Below are 14,882 nucleotides of genomic sequence, written 5' to 3' on the forward strand. Positions count from 1 at the left end.
CTGTAGGAAAGGAGAATTGAACAATCCCAATTTTAACTGACGAATTCCAGACTCATCATTTTCTCACTCACTCTTCCTCCTCACAGGAAGCTGCAGTGTACAGATACACTGAAACTTTCAAACCTGCCAACACCCAAATGTGTAACATTAGCTTCTGCAATGTGTGAAAAAGCTAAAGCTGAGGGACAGGGTAATAAATAGCAGAGAAAAAAATGGAAATACTGTGCAATTCATTTTTCTTCAACACAAGTAAAGTTTTCTATAACTTTGCGATATAGCAATTTAGCAAATAGTTTATAATGATATTGCAGTGAGTTAGCAAACAGCAGATTGGAATGAAATTAGGCTTCATAATCAATGTCCTGTGGATGATCAGTTAATAGGTCTGTGTGTAAGATTCAAGGCACATGCAGTCCATGGAATATTTGTGCATATTTTTCCACTGGAAGTTGTTTAAAAATTCTAGCATTCGGGTTGATTTGATGAAGTGGTTGTTTTGAAAGTTCATACTGTTGATGTCAAACAGCTCTGCCTAGCACTCTGGCTGGATCCAGATACTGCAGATTAAACTGGAAAATGCAGCTTGCTTTGCCATATGTTCAGAGTTTTCTTTGCAGCTAGTCAGTCATGTACTAATCTGAGTGGAAACATGGCCAGGTTCTATTCTGTTGCCCCAGTCCAGCTGTTCTGGTACCTCACTGAGCTGTTCAAAGTGGCTCTGGCTGCAGACCATGTTCCTATGCTGCTCTGGTCAACTCAAAGGTAAGAAATTAAAACATACAGCTGCATTTATTGTGCTAAAAATCAGTTCCATTTCTTTGGATGCATTTTGATGTGTGTAGAAACTATCAGTTGTGATCATATAATCAAAGGTTGTAGTGATATATATATACACAAGTGGCTAAATTAATCCTGGCATTTCCTTACTTTTGCATACCTGACTTTACATCTTCATATTTGTTTTTAATAGCTTTTTTGTGTTGTAGTGTTCATTAAGTTAAATAACTGGAAGGTCACAAGAAGTTTCAATACAAAGGATTTTAACATACTTTTCAACCAGACATGAGACACTTGAAAGTAAGAGGGTTTAAAAGGAATTGCAAGGTCATAAACTACTTTTGACCAGGTTTGGAGGATTCCAGAAAAGGATTCATGACCTTATTCCAGAGAATAGAGGCAACAGAACTGCCATGCCTAAACTGTTTCTGCTGCCCAGCAGACTTGTATAATGGTGGGTTTAGGTAAATTGTTCTAATCTCTGTGCTCTACTACTTTCCTGCTGTTAATCCTGTCTTTTTAGATTGTAAAATCTTTGGTGCAGAGCCTGTCTCTTACCCTATGTATATAAGCATGTATAATATCTAGTAACATGACCTGGAACCCAGCTGGGGCCATTAGATGCTGCAGTGATAATGATAATTACCTTCTATTTCACTCTGGAAATTTGACATTTTTTTTCCCTAAATAATTTCAAACTTTGTCGTGATGGGAAGATTTCCCCTGCTGTCAGTAGCCTCCCAGTATTGCTCATCTCTTAATATTTCTGTAAAAATCAATAGCAATAGTGGGGAGGGAATGACTTGCAGGTGATTCAGTAGTGTTGTTCAGTCACAAGTTCCCAGGCAGGTTATAAGGTAAAATGCTCTTGGATGGGGAGTAATCCTGCTTCTGAGCACCTTTTGATCACTACAAAGTGCAAACAGACTTGACAAGTCTGGATAGATGAGACCTGATTCTCTTAGACTTGTATCACTTCACTAACTCCAGTGGAGTTACCTTAGTTTTACACCTCAGTAAAATGAGAAAGGAATCAGGTCAATGGTTTCTGGGAAGAAAATCAATCTACAACAGTTAGTTGAGCTGGTCTCCTCCACTTTCCTCAAGATCTTGACCCAGCATATATTATGTGAAGCACTATAAAGTATTTCCACTAGCAGGAGTCAGAATTAAATTTTCTGTTTTCATACATAACACTTATATTCTTCTAAATGCAATACTTTAATGAGCAACTGCCTTTGACAGATGAATAAGAGGATGCTTTCTGCATCTCTAATGTATTCCCCATTCCAGCCAATTCATCTTTACATCATTGCTGATTAACCCCACTCTTGACAAATGCCTATGTGTCTCTAAGGTGTCTGTGGAAATTGCATCTTTGGTTCCTGAGGAACAGGAAAAATCTAAATACAACTATGAGGCTGAATTAGGTTAGTTAACTTTGATGGTTTCTTTTCTGAAGGAAGGTTAAAATTGATCCTTTGATTTCAGTGGCTTTGACTTCATTCAGAACACTAAAAGTTGGCTAATTATGCATCTTTAAATAAAATCTAAGAGATCTAAAAGTGTGCATTTAAAATAAAACTAATTTTGATAACAATTCTTTTTTTCTTTTAAGAATCCAATGTTTCCGTTTTCCTAGTTCTTATTTTATATAAACATTATACCTTTTGCCTGTATAAACAAAGTGCTGCTCTTGTGTTAAAACAAAGGTCATTGCAAGATGAGTGTTCAGAAAGCAGAAGTCAGGTAGTCTAGAGTGGAAACAAAAATAAGCTTTGCTTTAGCAAGCAATTAACAACCTGTTCCATGCAGTTTATTCAGGGTAGTTAGCTAATCTACAGCAAGAAAATCAGGTAGACAGTGTGGTGAAAATAGCATTATATTTATATGAAAACAACTCTTCCTGAAAGAAATATACCTATATCCATGACTGTTTGTATTTTGGGGGAAACTAGCATAATTGGGGATATGTGAGAGGGTACCCCACGTGCCACTTTAGCAGAGGCACCAGAATCCCTCCCCACCATTATGGAGTCCATGCCCTGGCAGCCTTCCCATGCCAGAAACTCTGAAACAGTATCTGGCTCCTGCAACTTTAGGAGCAATAGCCAGAGGGGAAGAGCATGCGTGCGAGCAGCAGCTCAGCTAGGAGTGGAGTTGCAGGAAGGGATTGGAGTACTGCATCCCATTACCTCACAATCCAAGTGCCCCCTGCTGTTGGAACCCATGTCCTTCTCCCCCTGCCCCCCACTCTCCTTCAGGGTTTGTCCCAACTATGGTTGTTAGGCCACTGTTTGGGGAGCAGTTGTGGGGGGCAAGTACTCCGATGTGGGAGAAATTATTTCTGGTGAAAACAAACAAAGTAAAGATGAAAGCTATATGTTTTTATAAATATACAGCAGAACCAATGCAAACTTTAGTTTGCATCAAAAAACACTTCTATATATTTAGTTTCAGTTTCTACATGCCATACTCTAAGACTAGGGACAGAAGTTAGACATAAGCCAGTTTAAGTGATCAGAAGCTGGTTTATACCTGTAACAGAACAAAAGCTCAGTGCACATAAACCAGTTTCAAAGTGGCTGAAACAGGTTAAGTAAACCTGGTTGAATGTAGTATCAGACTTAACTGATTTGGGTCAAGTAGTTTATGAAACTTCTGTCCCCTTCCTGATTCAAGTTAAATCACAGTCTCCCAGCATGCTTTGCAGCCCTGGGCTGGGCTGGGCTGTGTGCTCCAGCAGATAAGGGCTGGCCCTGCTCCTCTGCTCCCTAGCTGGAGCAGCAATGAGGGTTGGCTGACAAGTGAGTGGAGTGGGCAAACCCAGATAGGGATGCAACCCACTCTGGGGGTGGATGACTGCCCCCACCCCCAGGCAAAAACTGGCTGGGGTTTGGGGTTGGGGGGAAGCTAAACACCCCTTCCCACACTCAAACTTACGGCTGGCTGCAACTGGACTACAAATCCCAGAGGCACCAGGAAGCAGGAAGAGGAAGTGATGAGCAACCCTGCAGAGTCCTACTGTTGTGATTCTGTACTACAAATCCTAGGGCAGGGGTGGACAAAATATGGACCACAGACTGAATCTGGCCCACCAGGCTACTCTATCCAACTCACAGGACCCCCAAAATTTAGTAAATTAATATTTATTTGGTCTTGGCTGCCTGCCAAAGATTTCACAGATTTCATAAACATTAGGGCTGGAAGAGACCTTAAAGGTCATCAAATCCAGCCCCCTGCCCCATGGACAGGAACTCAGCTAGGGTCAAAGGATCCCAGCAAGATAAGCATCCAAATGTTTTTTGAATGAGTCCAGAGTAGGTGCCTGCACCACTTCTGGAGGGAATCTATTCCAGGCCTTGGGGGCTCAAACAGTAAAGAAGTTTTTCCTTAGGTCCAGCCTAAAAAGGTCTTGGAGGAGTTTATGACTGTTGGTCCTTGTTATCCCTCAGGGCTCTGTGGTGAACAGATGTTCCCCCAGATCCTGATGCACACCCCTTATGTACTTAAAGACAGCCACCAGGTCCCCCCTGAGCCTGCGGTTTTCCAGGCTGAAGAGTTCCATGGCTCTCAGCCTCTCTTCATAAGCCCTATTCTCTTGCCCTCTGATCATGCACGTGGCTCTTCTCTGTACTCTCTCAAGCTTCTCAACATCATTCTTGAATTGTGGAGCCCAGAACTGGATACAGTACTCCATCTGTGGCCTCACCAAGGCAGAGTACAGCGGGGGGATGACATCCTGAGATTTACTTGAGAAGCATCTATGGATGCAAGTTAGAGTTTGGTTTGCTTTACCAGCTGTGACATTGCATTGGTGGCTCATGTTCATCTTGTGGTCAGTCATGACCCCCAAGTCTCTTTCAGCTGTGGTGCTAGGAAGCATAGCACTGCCGAGCCTATTAGCATGCTGCAAGTTTTTTTTTCCCCTCAAGGTGGAGTACCTTGAATTTTTCAGTATTGAATGTCATCAGGTTTATATCCACCCACTTTCTAAGCTTATCCAAGCCAGCCTGGGTCACTAGCCTATCCTCAGGTATGGACACTATGCCCTAAAGTTTGGTTTCAGCAGCGAACTTGGCCAGTGTGCTTCTGACACCAATGTCCACATTGTTGATAAAGATGTTAAAGAGAGCTAGTCCAAGGACAGAGCCTTGGGGGACACCACTGGTCATGGAACACTGTAATGATTCACTTCCGTCAACCACTACAGGGTCTGACCTCAGAGCCAATTTCCCAGCCATCAGATTGTCATGTAGCTGAGGCCACAGTTGGCCAATTTTTCCATGAGGAGATCATGGGACACCAGATCAAAAGCTTTTTTAAAGTCCAGATATATGATGTCAATCTCTTCTTCCATGTCCAGGTGATATGTCACCTGGTCATAGAAAGAGATGAGATTGGTCAGACAAGACCTACCTGCAACAAACCCGTGCTGGCTGTCCCTCAGATGATAGGATCCAGGGGCAGTAGGACCCATGGAGAGCTGGCAGCCCCGCCCCACCCCCATCCATTTCCCTGACTTCCTGCCCCCTCACTGTTCCAGCATCACATGGCTCCTGGATGCATCCCTGGACCACAGGAGCACAGGGCCACACCAGTACCCCAGGGTGTGTGTGTACTCATAAGGTGAGTCTCACTACATGCCCCCCCTTGTACTGCCATACACGCAGACACCCACACCCCTTCACACACCCCAGATACCCTGCTCTCACACACAGCCTCCCACAAACCCCATATCCACACACACACCCACATGCTCCCTCACCCTCCCCTACACCTATCCATCCATGAGTGCCTCGTGCTTCCCGAAACTGGGGGGGGCACAGCGACCACCTGAAGATGGTGGTGGCGGGGGCATGGTGGCAGCAGGTGGGGCCTTCCAGCAGGTGGCTGCGGCAGTGTTGGCAGTGAGAGTAGGAGTGGTTCGCACCAATTAGTGATCAGCAACTGCCCACAGACACTGCTGGCAGCAGTGGCAGCAGCCTATCTCGGGGGTGCACAGCCAATCTCATGGGGTACATGTGTTGCCAATGTATCCACACACCCCCACAGACATACCCACACCCTTCCCCACATACCCACAGCCCCCCACAATATACAAGAATGAGACTTCATTTTATACAATCTCCTCTGTGCACATTACACAAAAACATGTAAACCAGGACAGAAACATTGAAATCAATTAATGAATGTTGTAGATTTTCACTTTTTAGCTTCTGGTGGCAAAGGTCAGGGGTTAGTGGGCGGGACTTCTGGTCACAAGATGGCAACCAGGGGGCAGGGCACCTGTCAAGGGGCAGGGCCACCCATGTGGTCCTCAACAGCTTACCAAAACTCAGTAAGTAGCCCTCTGCTTGAAATAATTGCCCGTCCCTGTCCTCAACACAGAAGAAAGAGGAAGCCAACACAGCCCATGCTGGTAATGTACCAGAGAGCTGTGTTATAGCACTCCCTGGCTTCTGGCTTGAGCCACTACAGGTGTGTGACTGCATTTCCTGAATCAAAGGTAAATGTCTGTGCACTTGGGTCTCAATTTAATTTCTGCTGCTCAGACTAACCTGCAAAGACTGAATCAATTCAGCCTTGGGCTTTTTGACTGTCTGTACTTAGCCCTATAGACTAACTAGCTCAGTGAGGCATAAGCTTTAATAGGCTGAAACCTACTTGGTCAGATACTATAACTGGACATTGACATTCCATCACTGACCTCAGAGTAGCTGGTCTTAAACAGCAAAACTTTTGAAAACCAACCTGAATGTTAAATCATGGAATAAATAAATCACTCACAGATGGTTGTGTTAGGTATAGTTTCAACAGAGACTCTGGATTCTTACCCCATTACCTAGACTTGCTTTTAAAATCCTTGTATCCCTCAACAGGTTAACTGCTTTGTTTATCCTTTTTGATCTCAATTCAACTTCAACTCTCTCGACAGTGACCCTTTTCTTTCACACCCCCTTCCCCATCCTTTAAATGACTTCATTCTTTTCTGTTTAGTATTCCTGCTCTCTGCTGTTCCATTCATAACATCTGATGAAGTATGCTATAGCCTACAAAAGCTCATGCCTCTCTGATCAAGCTAGTCTGTAAGGTGTCACCGAACCCTGCCTTCTACCATTATAGGGCATGGATTATTTGGGATGTAACATATTTCAAAGTGCTCTTAAAAATAGTGTTTCTAAAGCCAAGTAAGTGCTAAATTATTCATATCACATTTCAAAATCTGTCACTAATGTTGTAATTATCATATATACAATTTTCATTAAAGAAATAATGTTTAAGAAGCCTGCAATTCTCAACATACACCGGGTGTAAAATATAAAATGAATATGAGATCAATCCTTTCTATAACTTTGGTTCACTAAATATGGTCTTCTATAGTAAGGATTATGTGTACACACCATTTTAAGAACATCCAAGTATTTTCAGCAGCAAATGAGAGGGAGGGGAGGACGGGGATGACTAGATTGTAGTCCATAGGTGACATGATTTGCATAAGAGGGATACTCGCATTGCAAACATTGTATCTGTTCTTAGGAATGTTCTTTGCTTACATTCAATACTAACATACCATGGTTTATGACAACCACCTGCATTATTTCAGGATTAAGAGGTTGAGTTTTATACAGTGAATGCAGGTTATAAGTGACTTTGAGTATGAGTTAATACCAAACACTACAATTGCAGTGTTTCTCCTAGCTTTAAGTGTAAAGAAAAATCTGCTCTGATTTTTAAGCATATAGAAATGATCCAGTGAATACAAAGAAGTTGAGAAATCCTATGACTTCCTTGGGGACATTTTTTTTAGAAGAAGAATCAAAGGTGCTCAGCTGCAAGATGACATTTTATATCAGGTCATTGTTGGATTGCCACTCCAAATGTATTCTTTTAGCTGTAATGCATTGGGCTGCCATGGTGATATTGTACAATAAGATGCTTCAGTACCTTTTTGTAATTCTAGTCCAATAGTCCTCAATTTCCATTCTGCTGCTGCTGCCACTAGCAGTGGCGACATGTAAACTTGATGTCTAGTGGTTGTGTTTAAAGGTTCCCACTGAAATTTTATTAACTATCTGTAGGCATATTTATTTTTGTTGCAGCAAGAAAAAAGCTATATATTGTCTAGTAATCTTCTGCCAGTTGAAAAAGACAACTGAAAAAATAAAATCTATAGATGATTTTATGTGCAAAGAAATTATATAAAATTGTAGACTATCCTCCAAGCCTGAGACCGAGGGGTTTCATTTAAAAATCATTGTCCAAATTCCAATTTTCTCTAAAAAGAAAATGGATTAGATAAAAGCCTAAACATACAATCTGAAAGGTGTTGGGCTAGTATACAGAGATACTGGGAGGGGCTTTGGGCTAACCTCTTCTTTCCTTTTGCACTAATACCTGCTGGCTTAGACTCCACCTCGAGTTACCCAAAGTCATTTCTAAGACTGTAAGTAACATTATGTGCAAGGTGTCTCAAACAAGCCGTGAAGCTACCTATTCACAGTGCAGGTCCTATGGAGAAAGAGACTCTAGTACCGTGTTTTCAAATGGGATCATGAGCTTCCCAAAACCTTTATGGTGTTTCTCTGTTGACTTAAAGAAAAAAGCATTTGCCATTGCGTTGCTACAAATACTTTAATGCTGTTTTGTGTGTCATGTTATTTTTTGATTCATTGCAGATAAAAAAAAGCTTTTGAAAAATCCAGTGAATATTTTGCATGATTTTGCTAATGCTTGTTAAGAAATGCATTTTGAATGGCTATAACATAACTGTTGAAACATTTGCTCTTCTTTCCCCCACAGTTCCCATTTCATCATCTTTACATCGCTTAATCCATATTAAATTTCTTTAATAGTAAAAGTGTTACATCTTGTTCATACAAATATAGAATATTCACCAATTCAGTGTAGTGGGCTCCATAACAATTTTTAGTCCTTGGGGCTTTTCTTTTTTTTTTTTTTTTTTAAGGCAGGTCTGTCCAACTTCTAAGCAGCCTGGGCCTGCATATCCTTTGGGCAGCAGCAGTAGGGGTCCCAGACCCTTGGGCTGTACACCACATAGATGCCCCCTCCCTCACTCCATTGCACCATCTGCCTGTCCCCTGTATCCATTGCAGTGTCTCCTGACTGCCAGCATCACAGCTGTGTAATGGAAGAATGCGTCAAGTAATGTCCCCAGGAAAGGTGCTTCTACAAGGATTTTCCCTGCAACATTTTGTAATGTAAAATAAAACAAAGCAAAAAACACCCTTTCTATCCACTATAATCTGATATTAACCTCTAAATCAAATTACAATAAAATACCTGGCTGAATAACAAGTAGTAAATTCTCCATTTGCTATGTATTGTCTTGGAAACCATTTTATTCAGGCTAAGAGCACTAACTTTTGCATGTGCTGTTGGCTAAGATGGTTAAATAACTGGGAAATGCAAAATTAAAATTATACTTCTAGTCTTTCCAGAGAGGTTCACAATTACCTTAGACAAGGCATTTATGGACAGATTCTCCCATAGAGTTTATGTTTATTATTTTTAGACTGGAACTATATCTTTCATAATACTATGCATAAAGTTGAACCAAATAGCTGCCAGTGTCAGTCTCAAGCTATCGGTATATGCTTCTATAAAATAAATTACTTAAAATTAAAATTAAATATGCTTGCAGGGGGCAAATCTAGATTAATTTATCTAGGGTCCCCTTCTTCCCAAACTTTGATAATTTGTGAAATGGATCTGAAAAGTTTTTGAAAATTACTAATTTTGCCTATATCTATTTTTAGTAGTTCATTAAGTAGAAGGCTCAGTTCTTCCATCCCAATTCACCTTGCTATGAGATGGGTATTTTGTTTATATGAAGATTTCTCTGGAAATTTTTGCCATGTTATTCCATTTTGTTCCACTTTCTCCTGAAAAGGTCTGTTATGCTTTATGAATGCTTATATGATGCCAAAACGTAAGTAGTGTAGCAGGAATTCCATTGCTCACCCCTCACCATGATGGTTGCCTACGTTATGTAAGTATTTTGGTGGAAATTCCATAGAGCTAAATTGCAGTGTAAAAATTCAGTTATTTCTTACACATGTCAGTTGCCAGCAAAAATAGGAGCAATGTAATTGGGTCTGTTCATTTAATGTTGGGTTAGTGGTCCTCTGCTGGAAATCAACAAAGATCAAATGAAAGATGATAATGTATCATAGTACATGGATGATGAAAATATGACTTTAAGTGGCAATTTTTCAGCCTTAGTCACCATAGTAAATGAGCCAAACCACCTTGCCACCCTCTGCTCAGAAATCAACTATTGCTCTTTCTGAATCGTGCACCACAATTTCGTGCTTCTCTTAACCAGCCATTTAGTGATAGACTGGGTGTCTGAAAACCCATTATCATCCAAAAATGAGAGAAGTGTGCTAGGAGTGATGACTGGGGCACTGCTTCTATATCCTCCTCCCCAAAAGTGCTGTTATCCAAAATGCTTTCCAAGGGTGCTTGTACACGTGATGAAAACCGACTGTTTTTGCAGTTTGTCACACTTTACATGTGCAGGGTTTTTTTGTGATTTAAATGCATTAGTTACGTTGCAAACAAACTATACTCCCATGTCATTTCATTTGCAATGTAGCTACTTATAACATTGCAGCCCTTAATCTGACAGCTCGCCCCCCAGCTGTGGCAGAGGTGGGCTGAAGGTAGAAGCAGTGAGGGGCCCAATCCGTGTGTGTGTGTGTAGCCTGCCTACATCTCCCATGGCTGGGGGATGAGCTGCCAGTAAGCTGAACAGCCCCTGAGCTGTGGGGGACCCTGGTCCTTCCCTCTGTGGCACTGGCACCCCACCCACCCTGAGCCGCCTGGGCAGGCTGGTAGTGGGTGGGTGCTGCCTCAGCTGAAAAGCACCCAATCCAATGCTTCTCCAGCCCACCCCCAGGCTTCCACCACCCCACACACCATCCCTGCTGCCCTCTCCAGCTGCCAGCACACCCAGCTGTCATCCTGCCATCTGCACTGCCCCAAAGCTAGCTAGCCCATTCCCAGGTGGTCCCAGGTGGTGGGAAGGCAGCAGGGACAATGCACAGGCTCAAGGAAGAGTTGGATCCAGTGACTGCTGCCTCTGAGCTGGGACAGTACCCACCTGCTAGCAGCCCACCCAGACAGCCCTGGGGGGCACCGTTGCCATGGATGGAAGGACCAGGACTCCCCACAGCTCAGGGGTTTCTTGGCCCACTGGCAGCTCATGTGGGCGGACTCCATTGGAAAAAACAAACCAAAAAAAGCAGTGAGGGGCCCAATACTTTTTTTTTTTTGCATGGAGACTTCCTGCGGCCAAGGGGGGTGATCTGTTGGTGGGTCCTGAGCTGTGGGTGGCCCTGGTCCTTCCCTCTGTGATGATGGCACAACCTAGGCTGCCTGGGTGGGCTGCTAGCAGGTGGATGTTGCCCCAGCTCGGAGGCAGCACCCAGCCTGAGCTAACTGTTTCCCAAGCCCAAGCTGGGGCAGCCCCTGGCCCACTAGCAGCCCAAGCCAGGCAGCTCTGAAGGGAGTGCCACCACCTTGGAGGGAAGAACCAGGGCTTCCCGCAGCTCAGGGGCTGTTCAGCCCACTGCAGCTTGCACCCTGGCAGTGGGAGAGGTGGGCAGGCTCCATGGGGGGAAAAAAAGGGTCGGGCCCCTCACCATAACAAGGATAGGAGTCCCTAAATTGAAACAGTGGGTTTTTAATGATCACAATTAAAAACCTACCATTTCAATTTAAGGTACCAAACCCCCGTCATGTGTACAAGTCCCCCAAAGTGCTACTTAGTTCTTCTATTTGTTTTCAGGAAAGTATGTTAGAGTCTAGTACAAATATCTGCACCACAAAGTTTTATTTTTGTCTGCTAGTAAGTTATAGCAATGAGATCTTGCCATTTGAGAGTTACCAATTCTGTTGTTCTGTGCCAAATTATTTTGCTGAGGCCATTTTTGAACAGCTGTGATCACTAATCTATTTCAATTTTAAAGCACAGGACAGCTTGTACCATGCTTCTCTAGAAGGCAAAAGCCATTACAAGGGCCATCACAAGCAAACTGAAAGTCCCTGTTGGTTTTAAACTCACCAAGTGATATGACTTTCTTTTCTTTTATTTAAAATTCATAATGTGTCATCAGCTTTGTTTCCAAAGTGTCCTATGTTTATCTGATGATTTAATATGGAGGTTTATAACATGGAAGTAATGGAAAAACTGCTTACACCTATTGACAATTTTCTCTAATCTATACTTGATATCTTTTACATTTTAAAAAGTGCTAAAAACATGGCATTAACAAGGCATGAGGTATTGTGTTTCAATTCATTTTTCTATCCCCTTGCTTTTTACACAATGATTATGTGGTATGTGATCTACCCAGGCACTTGTCTCAGGATATGGATCAGCATATGCTAAACGCCATCCCTGTTCACCCAACACTTTAAGTGTGTACTGTTAAGCATATATGTTTCAATAAGCATATGCTTAAATGCTTTGCTGAATAGAGATGGTTTTCAGAATTGGGTAAACAGTTTCTGTTATCATGAATAGCCTCAGTAGCCACAGTTGGATTACATAGTGGTGATCACTATGCTTAATAATAACAGTCAAATTGGGACCACAAAATATACATTTTCAAGGGCAGGGAGCCCCACTTTACAATTGTCCATAAGCCCATTGTATAGTGTTGGTACCAAACAATTAATAAGCAGTAATAGGAATAAGTGATAATTCTTAGCAGTCTAAATTTATCCTTAGTATAACTGAACAAACTTAATATGAAAACGTTGCCAATATGCATTCATCTGCCTAATAGACCATATCATATTAAACCAATATTGGACCTAATCTTATCCGATCTTAAACTGATATTATACCTAATGTTACTTGTGCGTGTCTTTAACTGAAAGAAAAACTGATAACTTTTGCATTAGAACTAAAAGAAAATTATTTTACTTTTAGCTCACTGTGGAATTCAGAAACTACTTTACATGAAGGACACATTATCACAAAGCAAGAGCTGCCTACAGTGCTGCAACCTATTTTTACCCAGAGTTCCAAGAACCTTGTCTTGTTCCTTCAAGATATGGTGCGTAATATAAAGTGCCTCATCTTGCCAGTACAGAGAGCAACCTGTGCATAAGGAGTTGACATGGCACTTGGTAACCTATACTCTCTTTTTTGTTTTTCAGCTTAGCATAGATGACTTCACATATTACAGTGAATCCTATGGCACCGAAAAGCCATTTCACAATGTGCAGGCAAGTATTTCTCTATCCTAGTCAACCTCATAGCTGTACTTGAAACAGAAGAAAAAATAATGCTACAAAAAAGTAACAAAAGGTTATTAATGAATTATACTTAGTTAAGACAGTCTGATGATTTAAAAATGGGTATTCAGTTTTAACAAACGGATTTTAGTAAATCAATAGTTTGCTGCAGCAGCTGTCTTCGATATTACATTTCACTGTATAAAACAACAAATCCTATACTAACACTCTAAAGTGACATAATGAAACCCACTTACAAGAATTACTGAACAAGGGAAAATAGTTATAGGAATAAATTCCTATATCTGATTTTCAAAAGTTAACTTATTTTGTTTCCCTAGTGGCACACCCAGTAATAACTGTGAAGACATTTTATAGCATGTAGACATTTGTCTTGATTTTTCAGTGCAATGATGTGATTAACCATGATGGTTAGACTCCTGGACTCTTCAGCAGATCACCTGTACCACAACAAACTTTACTAACAATACAGAAGAAGTAAATGTGTACTTTGGAATGAATACTTTATTGGAGTTGCAGTAAAGTGTGACTTACAATCCAATATCTGACTCCTCAGAAAGAGGCATTAAGTTCTTTACTGAGGATGCATCATTTCCTGTGGTTTCAAATCTAAGCAGAGCTGTGCTTGGTTCATTCAAGAGCAAATTTCACTCCTGCTTCTGTGTTGTTCAAGTCGGGTAAATTTTCAGTTCGAAGGTCTGCCTAAGATGTATTCATGCATGCATAAATAAGACAGATAAGGTTCTTTGGGCTAAAAAGGAACCTGAAGAAGGGTGTTTGTACCCAAAAGCTTGCAGAGAACAATTTTGCCAGCTATTTAGTTGGTCTAATAAAAGATATTACATTTACCCAAAGAAACTTGTCTGCCTATGTCCTTAGACCAACACAGCTACAACCAACAACCCTAATGCATAAATAAGATGGATTCATGCCTGCAAGATCCTTGTCAGGTAATAATCTTCCTTGATAGGGCCTTGGTACTTTTGTACATGTGTTTCCTAGTAGCTAGGGTCAGGAGGGACCTGAACAGATCATCTAGCCTGACCCCTGCCACAAGCAGGAATGAATGCTGGAATCACAAGATCCCAGACAGGTGATCATCCATGCTCCTCTTGAATTTACCCAAAGTATGGGGTGAGGACCACTTCCCTGGGAAGATGGTTCCGGATTTTGGCCACCCTAACTGTAAAAAATTGCCTTCTGATCACTAACCTAAACCTATTCTCCATCAGCTTATTACCATTGTTCCTCATCACCCCAGGGTGTGCTGGGGAGAGAAGAGCTCTTCCTATTTGCTAATGATCTCCCCTGATGAGTTTGTAGGCAGCCACCAGGTCCCCCCTCAGCCTCCTCTTGCCAAGGCTGAACAGGTTCAGGTCCCTCAGTCTCTCCTCATAGGGCCTGTCCTGCTGCCCTCTCACCAAACAGGTCACCCTCCTCTGAACCCTCTCCAGGCTGGCCACATCCTTTTTAAAGTGCGGTGCCCAGTACTGGATGCAGTACTCCAATTGCAGCCTGACCAGTGCCGCATAGAGGGGGAGGATCACCTCTCTGGACCGGCTTGAGATGCATCTTTGGATGCATGACAAGGTATGGCTGGCCTTGCTGGCTGTGGTCTGGCATTGGTGGCTCATGTTCATCTTGGAGTCAATAATGACTCCAAGATCCCGTTCTGCCTCTGTGCTTTCAAGAGGGGAACTCCCCAGCCTGTATGTATGCTGTGGATTCCTTCTCCCTAGGTGCAGCACCCTGCATTTATCTACGTTGAAGCCCATCCTATTGTCATCTGCCCACTTTTGTAGTCTGTCTAC

General features: G+C 42.2%; 1 protein-coding gene across 2 annotated transcripts in view; it reads left to right on the forward strand.

Annotated features, from left to right (window-relative positions):
- The first annotated feature begins 625 nt into the window (after positions 1 to 625).
- LOC149865668 (V-type proton ATPase subunit S1-like) overlaps positions 626 to 14,882 on the forward strand; it is a 100,502-nt gene continuing 86,245 nt past the window's right edge. For both annotated transcript variants that reach the window (XM_090042179.1, XM_090042178.1), the window contains exons 1-3: positions 626 to 762; positions 12,743 to 12,869; positions 12,973 to 13,041. In XM_090042179.1, the coding sequence (XP_089898305.1) occupies positions 650 to 762; positions 12,743 to 12,869; positions 12,973 to 13,041 (309 nt within the window). In that variant the 5' untranslated portion in view covers positions 626 to 649. The remainder of the gene's footprint in view (positions 763 to 12,742; positions 12,870 to 12,972; positions 13,042 to 14,882) is intronic.

The sequence above is a fragment of the Crocodylus siamensis genome, chromosome 4 (genome assembly GCF_052110815.1).
Source record: "Crocodylus siamensis isolate JL-2025a chromosome 4, ASM5211081v1, whole genome shotgun sequence".
NCBI classification, from domain to species: Eukaryota; Metazoa; Chordata; order Crocodylia; family Crocodylidae; genus Crocodylus; species Crocodylus siamensis.